General features: G+C 55.9%; 1 protein-coding gene across 1 annotated transcript; it reads left to right on the top strand.

Annotated features, from left to right (window-relative positions):
* The first annotated feature begins 550 nt into the window (after positions 1-550).
* Positions 551-4,387, top strand: ZNF319 (zinc finger protein 319). The gene has a single exon (XM_078358351.1). It carries the CDS (start codon positions 805-807, stop codon positions 2,551-2,553), a length of 1,749 nt encoding a protein of 582 aa, XP_078214477.1. The 5' UTR covers positions 551-804; the 3' UTR covers positions 2,554-4,387.
* Positions 4,388-9,774: the final 5,387 nt, after the last annotated feature.

The following is a 9,774-nucleotide window of genomic DNA, read 5'->3' as shown; positions in this document are numbered from 1 at the left end:
GGGATGTGGGCAGTCCCTCATAGGGGAGGGTTTTTGAAATGGTCCTTGGTTCCATGTAGTTGTCCTAAATATTGACTGTCAGAGGCTATTTGCCACTGGGCTCTCAGACCTGAGAGGTCTGGCCTGCTCAGCTCTAAGTAGTGGTATCCTGGATTGAGACTCAGGTTAGTGACAAGAGAGGAGCCGCAGGCCTCAAGGAGGACTCTGTATTGTAGGCCAATCACCCCAGACTCTCACCTGTGAGTCCAAGCTAAAGATGGTTAGCAGGAAGCTGGAAGAGACTCGTGGAGGCTGGGATGTCCTGGCCCAGGGGCGGGGCACTGAGATGGGTGGGGTGGAGGCTGCTGCCATGCCCTCTGCCTGGAGGAACTGAGCTGGCTGCATACCTCGCTGCTCACCTAAGAAGGGAGCAGTCCAGCTGCCCTGAGCACCTCTGCCTTCCCCAATGAGTGGTTTGTGATGGTGTGGTGAGTGCCAGCAGGACAGGGAGAGGGCCCAGGAAACTGCTGTTCCTTCCTTGAGCTCACACTTTCTCTCTTCTCTACAGAACGGATCACTGGGGAAGGCAGAGCCTCCCAGGCACTGCTGGGATCCTCCCTTGAAGAGCCCCCATGTCCTGTAGACAGAGATTTGTAGTCTGTCCGCTTGGTTACTGACTTGAGCTGTCTGACCAGCCCCTCTTCTGTGCCTTGTCTGAGGTCCTTGTCCATCTCTGTGATTGGGCAACTTCTCTGTCTGGGTTGGGTCACCTGAATTGGGAAACTGAAGCCATTACTCTCCAAACCCTGTTTCATCTTCCCAAGCATGTCGGAGAGCTGGCAACAGCAGCCACAAACGCAGCCGCAGCAGCCACAGCCACCACAGCCTCAGCACCATGCAGAGCCACCGCCAGCCCTGGCAGAGCACACGCTGCCCCCAGGTACCGCGGAGAACCCCCTGGGCTGTGCTGTCTATGGCATCCTCCTGCAGCCGGACCCAGGCCTGCAGCCTCCACAACACGCGCCCCTGCAAGCAGCAGGAGAGCCAGGACTCAAATGCGGCGTGTGTGGTCACGACCTGGCACACCTGTCCAGTCCCCATGAGCACCAGTGTCTGGCGGGCCACGACCGCTCGTTCCAGTGTACACAGTGTCTCAAGATATTCCACCAGGCCACTGACCTGCTGGAGCACCAGTGCGTGCAGGCTGAGCAGAAGCCCTTCGTCTGTGGGGTCTGCAAGATGGGCTTCTCACTCCTCACCTCACTGGCGCAGCACCACAGCTCCCACAGTGGCATGGTGAAGTGTTCCATCTGTGAGAAGACCTACAAGCCAGCCGAGGCAGCGGAGCCAGCCACCACTGCCGCCCCGTCGCTTCCCGCAGCACCGCCACCTTCCACTGTCACCCCTGCTGAACAGGCCGACAAGCCCTACAGCTGCCCCATCTGCCAAAAGCCCTTCAAGCATCTGTCCGAGCTCTCTCGGCATGAGCGGATCCACACCGGTGAGAAGCCCTACAAGTGCACACTGTGTGACAAGAGCTTCAGCCAGTCGTCGCACCTGGTGCACCACAAGCGCACGCACAGCTCCGAGCGGCCCTACAAGTGCGCGGTTTGCGAGAAGACCTTCAAGCACCGCTCTCACCTGGTGCGCCACATGTACGCGCACTCGGGCGAGCACCACCTGTTCCGCTGCAATGTGTGCGAGCTGCATTTCAAGGAGTCATCGGAGCTGCTGCAGCACCCGTGCACGCCGAGCGGAGAGCGGCCCTTCCGCTGCGGCGAGTGCCAGAAGGCCTTCAAGCGGCCCTCGGACCTGCGGCAGCATGAGCGCACGCACAGTGCCGAGCGGCCCTTCAAGTGCGACCTGTGCCCCATGGGTTTCAAGCAGCAGTACGCACTGATGCGCCACCGGCGCACGCACAAGGCAGAGGAGCCTTTCAAATGTGGCCTGTGTGAGAAGGGCTTTGGGCAGCCCAGCCACCTGCTCTACCACCAGCACGTGCACACTCTCGAGACGCTCTTCAAGTGCCCCGTGTGCCAGAAGGGCTTTGACCAGTCGGCCGAGCTGCTGCGGCACAAATGCCTCCCCGGCGCGGCCGAGCGGCCCTTCAAGTGCCCTGTGTGCAACAAGGCCTACAAGCGGGCCTCGGCCCTGCAGAAGCACCAGCTGGCCCACTGTGCGGCGGCAGAGAAGCCCCTGCGCTGCACGCTGTGTGAACGCCGCTTCTTCTCCTCTTCTGAGTTTGTGCAGCACCGCTGCGACCCGGCCCGCGAGAAGCCGCTCAAGTGCCCAGACTGTGAGAAACGCTTCAAGTATGCGTCAGACCTGCAGCGGCACCGGCGGGTGCACACAGGCGAGAAGCCGTACAAGTGCCCCAACTGCGACAAGGCCTTCAAGCAACGAGAGCATCTCAACAAGCACCAGGGCGTGCACGCCCGTGAGCAGCAGTTCAAGTGCGTATGGTGCGGGGAGCGCTTCCTGGACGTGGCCTTGTTGCAGGAGCACAGCGCGCAGCATAGCGCAGCCGCTGCGGCTGCGGAGGGCGCCTACCAGGTAGCTGCCTGCCTGCCCTGAGTCCGTGACCGTGGCCCCTACCAGCCTGACTGGAGTAGGCGCCTTTGGCCCAGCAGGCCTCACGCAGCCTAGCTCCTCACAGCTGCCTTGCACCAAGGTCCCTACCCAGCTCAGTGTCCTGAGACCTCGGGAGTGAGGACACAGGGGTTATCAGGCGGGGAGAGGATGTGGTGCTCGTATTCCTGGCACCAGCAGGCAGTACGGGCACCCAGATTGCTGTGGCCCATCCTGACTCCCCAAACCTCTTTTCCATCATGAGATTCGCTTTCTTGAGAGCCATCAGCCTCCCTTATTTCTGGGGCACTGGAACCAGTCTGGAAGTCAAGTGGCCTTTCTCTGCCCCCAGAAAGGTGTGATGCCAGCCCAGCCTTCCTATATCTTTCAACCTAATTAGCAACCACATAGGTTAGGAAAGCAGAGGCTCATGGTGAGGCTGGGTCCCCAGAGGTGGGCTAGGTGTAACGTCTCAGTTGCTGTTTGGGCGAGAAGACCAGCTTTAAGTCATAATCCTGGGGACCAGGAGGGCAGATGGTGAGTCACAGCCCTCTCTGCTCCAGCCAGCGGTGATGTGTCCCCAGGTTTCTGACAGGTGAGATGTGCAGGGTGGGTCTTGGCACTGGGTCTGCCTGGAGACCAGTGGGCCCAGGGGGTAGGGGGAAGCTGAGAGGTTCCTGTGACACTCTCAGCCAAGGGAGTGCCATCCTTGGGGACAGGAGGAAAAGCAGCCTGTTTGTGCTATGGCCAAATCCTCAGGTTTTGGAAGTGCTTCTCCCACCTTTGTAGTGCGATTCTGAGTTGTGCTGGGGAATGTGTTATGCTCTCAGCAGACAGAATTGCTGGTATGAAAGGCAGGGATGGTTAGCTCACCTGGGGCTGCGAGCAAGCAGGACCATGCCTAGGATCTCGGCAGCAGATGCCAGCAAGTGTCCTCCCCTGAACTGTGTGAACCAAAGCGTCAGGGGCTTGGGGCACAACCCCAATCAGCTTACTCCAGTTCCTCTTCAGAGCCAAGACCAGGCCAGGGGCGGGACCTCCCAGTGCTCTCCCTACATCAATGTGGCTGCCGAGCTGGAACCCAGGGGTCTGGTGTTGCCAAAATGTTCTGGGCAACATCCAGCTACTTCAGAGGCCAGAGTGTCCTTTGGGTCCTCCTAGAGTCCCCCTAGGTCTCTGGCTGCCCATCGGGCTCATGGAGCAGAGGGTGTCTCAGGCATAGGGAGCAGAAGGAGCAAGTAGGTTAAGGAAGTCAGCGGGGGGCCTGGCAGATGAAGTTGACCAACATTGCTGGGTGACCATGGCCCTCCTGGAAGCCCAGAAGGACCTTTATTATTAAAATCATTTTGAATCCTGCTCTGTCCCCTGCCCTCTTCCAGCCCCACCCCTCCCTGGTCTTGAAAGAAGGACTAATCAGTGGGCACATCAAGGGCCCAGAGGGCAGGGAAATGCCACCGTGCTTCTCTGTCACCGTAAGAAGGCTGACCAGCCATGTCCTTCTCCTCCATCTGACTGAGTTCCTTCCTGTGCTCACAGGGAGGGGCTGGTCCTTCCCCTTGGTGCCAGCTCTCTGTCACAATGCCTCAGAAGACACGGAACCCAGGCCTACAACCGTCCCAACTGCTAATTCTTTTCCTTTCATTTTGCTTTCTAAAAGCAGTTTGTTATACTATTCATAACATTGTAGAGTTTAATTTCATGTCATTTTGGATCTTATATAAAATGTGAGGATTTGGATTTTTAAAAAGAATGACTCCATTTTAGGTAGCCACTTTTGATGTTAATATATAGTGAGTCCAATGTATGCTTTAGAAGTAAAGACATTGACCGTCACGACCAACGCACTGCCTGTTCTGCTCCTTCTTCCACAGGGGAACGCTGGGCATGGAGAGGCAGAGTGGGACACAGGCCAGAGTGGCAGCTTGGGGACTGGGACATAGGGCTGGGTTTGAATCCTGAGCTTTGAACGTTCTGGCTGTGGGGCCTTGGGAACCTCTTTGGCAATCAGTTGCCTCATCTGTAAAATGGGGAGGTTCACCTTGCCTTGCTTGGTTGTTGTGCGAATTAAGTAGGGCCCTATAGAGAGTCCCTGGTGCGGATGCTTGAAGAGGCTGACACTGCCAACTGCAGGACACCTGGGGCCCTCGGGAATGAGCCCAAGCCCTCTTAACTTCCTTCAGGTTTAACCACAACCCCCAATGTGGAAGCTGACCTGTGAGAGCAGCAGCACATGCAAGGCCAGAGGCCAAGCACCGGGCCTGTGAACATGAGAGCTTGCTCAGCCCCAGTGGAAAGCCGAGGGCCTGCCTGCAGCAGTGGCAGACCCAGCCAGCCCCGCCCTGCCCCAGAGGACGGGGAGGACCTGCTGTCACCCCACGGCCACCCACCCTGTCTCACAGTGACCCTTCTGCATGGCCAGCCCAGCTGCTCCCACCTGAGCCCCCCTGTACACCTTTCCTCCTGCTCCCCATCCCTGCCCCCAGTGGTCCAGCTGCAACTCAGGCTCGGTCTGTTGCTCAAAGGTGGGGATGAGAGTAGGAGAGAGACAGGGAAAAATAGCCCCCCAGGCCTGGGCACCTGAGAGCCAGTGGAAAGTGATTAGCAGGGGTCTCTCACCCTGAGGGGGAAGGGCTGAGAGTAGACAGTACTCCCAGGACAAGGAGCTGCCCACACTGCAGGTGTGAAAGGCCAGGGGACCCAGGTGTGACCCAGACCCCATGTTCCTCTAGTCCCTTTGTGTGGTCGTGGGAGGACCCTGCCCTTGAAAAACCATATGGTTCCTTCCATAGGCTTCTACGTCCCAGGAAAAGGATGCTCAGGGCCTTGGTTCCATGCCAGGCTCAAGTTCCAGCTTGCTTTCTCACCATGTGACCTAGGCAAAACCCACCCATCCTGGAGAGGCCCCTGGAAAGCGCCAGCAAGTGTATGAGGCTTTATAATACCGCTGCAGGTTGTCCTTCCTGAGTGGGTGACAGCATTTACGGGCTGGGGCAGGAGGGGCCCTGGCTGGAGCTTACACGGAGCCTGCAGTGGCTTCCTTTGTTCCCACCGCTACCCACCTCACCAAGCAGTGGGATTCCTACATCTCCCACCAGGTCCTCAGCCTCGAGGCTGTAGCCTGGGCCTGAACCAGTGCAGCCAATGGGGGCCCTGGTCTGGGAGCCCAGATGTTCAGGTTCAAGGCCAGGCCCTTTGGTAACGTGGCCTAAGGCCTGTCTCTGCCCCTCTCCAGCCTCAGTTCCCCCTCTGAAGGCCTTGTGTTCTGATTCTGGGAAGGCAACAGGATCAACCCATGGCCCATTTTCCCTTTCCTGCCCCTCCTGGCCTCCAGCCTGCTCCCCTCTGGTATCTCTGACTAGCTCTCTTGTTTGTAAGTGAAAGAAACAGCACAAACCAGCTTAAGTAGCGGCTCACTGCACCGGGCCATACAGGTGCTTCTCCCACCAACCTGCCCGGAAATGCTGACCTACAGGGTGTCCAGTTTCCTGTGTCCCAAACCTGATGAGTGAGTGTCTCCTCTTATAGCTTCTTTTTATTATTAGTTTTTAGACCAAGTCTCACTCTGTTACCCAGGCTGGAGTACAGCAGCCTCTTGAGTAGCTGGGATTACAGGCACATGCCACTGTGACCAGCTAATTTTTGTAGTTTTAGTAGACAGGTTTTCACTTTGTTGGCCAGGCTGGTGTCAAACTCCTGACCTCAAGCAATCCACCCACCTCAGCCTTTTAAAGTGCTGGGATTATAGGCATGGGCCACTATGTCCGGCCAAGCATAGCATCTTTTTTTTTTTTTTTGAGATGGAGTTTCACTCTTGTTATCCAGGCTGGTGTGCAATGGCGCGATCTCGGCTCACCGCAACCTCCACCTCCTGGGTTCAGGCAATTCTCCTGCCTCAGCCTCCTGAGTAGCTGGGATTACAGGCACGCACCACCATGCCCAGCTAAGTGTTTGTATTTTTAGTACAGACAGGGTTTCACCATGTTGACCAGGATGGTCTCGATCTCTTGACCTCGTGATCCACCCACCTCAGCCTCCCAAAGTGCTGGGATTACAGGCTTGAGCCACCGCGCCCAGCCCAAGCATAGCATCTTAATAGGGGAGCTTCAGATGTTGTGACTGGGAGTATAAACTAGTGCTATATCTTTAGTCTCTGACTAATCATTCCCTTTGCCCCAACCACTGAGAGGATGGGAAGTGCGGTGCTTTAGGGTGAGAGTGACATCTGGATGAGGGCCAGGGCTGGGAGGAAGAAGGAAGGAGGAGGGAGAGACTGACACAGCCTCCCCTTTGGGAGTTAGTCACTCCTCCTTGCTAGTGAAAGAGACATCAGGGGAGGGAAGAGGAGGGGGCCATTCTCCTGGGTCCTAGAAGTTGGTGCCAGGGCAGGCCAGGCCACCAAAGGGGATGTTCCTAGGAAGCCCATCATCCTGACAGCTTTTCCAAACTCCTACCATGCAGCTGGCTCTGCTCTGTGCTTGGCCCTGCAGGTGATGGGGGAGAGGATGCTGCTTTCTGGGGGTGGAACCTGTGCTCATAAACCATAGTAGACTGAGTGTAGTGTTCTGGTTCAGAGCACCACACACAGTCCTGGCTACAGTCCTGCCTCTCTACTCATTGGTTCCAGGGCTTTGGGCAGGCTGTTGAAACTCTCTGAGCCTCAATGTCCTCATTTGTGAAATGGAGTCAATAATGCTCCCTTCTGAGGTTTAGGGTAAGGGCACAGTGGAATGATCTGTGTGACATGTTTGGCATGTAGTAGCTGCCAAGAGGACTGTAGCATTGGGAGGTAAGAGGCAAGAGGGAGCCAGCCCAGCCCTCCCACCACCCTGGCAGGCACTGTTCAGAAGCCTTTTCCCATCAGCCAGCAGGTCTGAGCCTCACTCCATAATTATATGGGGATAGGGCAGATGCTTAAGAGGTCCAGGGGTTGTTCACAGCCACACAGTGATGAAAGTGGCCTGGAATTGCCAGGTGCAGTGGCTCACACCTGTAATCCCAGCACTTTGGGAGGCCGAGGCCGGCAAATCACAAGGTCAAGAGATTGAAATCAGCCTGGCCAACATGGTGAAACCCCATCTCTACTAAAAGTACAAAACCTATTTGTGCCTGGTGGTACGCGCCTATACTCCCAACTACTTGGGAGGCTGAGGCAGGAGAATCGCTTGAACCTGGGAGGCGGAGGTTGCAGTGAACCCAGATTATGCCGCTGTATATCAGCTTGGGTGACAGAGCGAGACTCAGTCTCAAAAAAGAAAGAAAAAAGAAAGTGGCCTGGAATTGTGGGGATTGGTCAGGTGAGCCTGGTACCTGCACACAGGTGAGGGAGAGGCAGTGGGGTCTGAGCCATGTAGGGCTCCTGCTCACTCTTTGCTGGCCAGGAAGCTGGGAACAGTGGCCAGGACCAGTCCAGAGCTGGCCAGGGCAGCAGGAAAGCTCTTCAGCAGCAGGCAGATGGTGTGGCCAACCCCTCTCGCCCCCTCTCAACTCCTTGAATAATCAAAGCCCCTGCACTCTGTCTTCCCAGATGTACAGAAGGAGTGCCATAGAGGCCCTAGCCTCCAACGTAGGAGGGTCAGGCTGTCCCATGAGCTCCACATCCCATCCTCAAGTAGGTGGTTTCTTGGTTCCTTGAAGGTGGTATGTCCTAGAAAGATTCCAGCCAGAATACACTGTTTTCCTCAGGGCCATGAACTGGAGGAAAGGGGAGGGCTCCCTCTTCACTATGTGTCTCTCCTCCCCATCCTGGGTTTGCCTTCCTGCCTTGTTCATCCACAAGCATTACTGAGCACTTACTGTTTGCCAGGCGCTGAGCAGGTGCTTCAGGGCACAAGGTACAAACTTCAGATGCGAAGGTTTTGACATTTTGTGTATGAAAAGGTATGGCCAAAAAATGTCAAAACTGCTGATATCTGGTACAAAATATGAAGTGCAAGAGTCCTCTCTGACCCCTACCCCACCCCTGCCCGCAGCTTGGACCCTCACCCAATCCCCCACCTCCCCCATGGCCAGCCCCGGGCCCTGGGTTAGAACATCATTTTGCAGGTGACTTTGTAATTGACACCACTATAACTTTGTAGTAGTTAATTTGGTCCTGATTGGTGTGCTGGTTCTTGAAGAGACCACAGGGCCCATTCCTGAGCCCCAGGTCCAGTTAGAATAAGAGGAGCTGGGCCTGGTGTGGTGGCTCACGCCTGTAATCCCAGTACTTTGGGAGGCTGAGGTGGGCAGTCATGAGGTCTGGAATTCAAGACCAGCCTGGCCAACATGGCAAAACCTCGTCTTTACTAAAAATACAAAAATCAGCCAGGTGTAGTGGTGGGCACTGTAATCCCAGCTACTCAGGAAGCTGAGGCAAGAGAATCACTTGAACCCAGGAGGTGGAGGTTGCAGTGAGCCAATATACCATTGAACTCCAGCCTGTGTGACAAGAGCAAGATTCTGTCTCAAAAAAAGAAAAAAAAAGAATAAGAAGAGCCGGTGAGTGAGCCCATGGGGGCCAGAGGGCATGAGTTAGCCCTCGAAGACAGCTACAGTCTCTGTCCTTGTGATTTGGTAGAAGAGTTGAGAGGAGAAGGGAGGACTTGAGAGCAACCTGCCTGAAACACAGGGTGGGATTTGGGTAGGAAGAGGTGGGGGAAGGCATTTCTGGTGAAAGGAAGGCTTTGAACAAAGGTTGGAGGCAGACAGAAGCTCAGACGCTCTGGAACCGCAGGATATGGTAGGCGGGTTCCTAGGTGGGTTCGTGTTGGGATAAAGGGTCACGGTAGTGGATTGGGATCAGGCCCTGGAAAGCCTAGAGGCAAGGCCATGGAGGCTGGACTGTCCCCAAAGCCACAGCTGCAGGGAAAATTTCCGATGTGATTTATTTATGATGAGCAAAGAGCCCTTGGATGCTGAGAGGAGGCGTCACCATGCTGGAAGTCAGTGGCCCCACCTGGGTGGGGATGGGCTGCTTTCCATCTCTCAGGCTCTAGCCTTTGGTCTCCAGGTGGGATTCTCAGCATGCAGATTCTGCCACTGCCTGCAACTCCCAGAGAGCTTTCTGGGTTGGCTGGTTTGTTTTTAGGCTGAGTCTGGCTCTTTGCCCAGGCTGGAATATAGTGGCCTGATCTTGGCTCATTGCAACCTCCGCCTCCTGGGTTCAAGTGATTCTCCTGCCTCAGCCTCCAGAGTAGCTGGGATTACAGGTATGTACCACCACATCTAGCTAATTTTTGTACGTTTAGT

Source organism: Callithrix jacchus, chromosome 20 (assembly GCF_049354715.1).
Source record: "Callithrix jacchus isolate 240 chromosome 20, calJac240_pri, whole genome shotgun sequence".
Taxonomy (NCBI): domain Eukaryota; kingdom Metazoa; phylum Chordata; class Mammalia; order Primates; family Cebidae; genus Callithrix; species Callithrix jacchus.
Note: the sequence above shows the minus strand (reverse complement) of the source record. Positions and strands in the feature narration are given on the sequence as shown.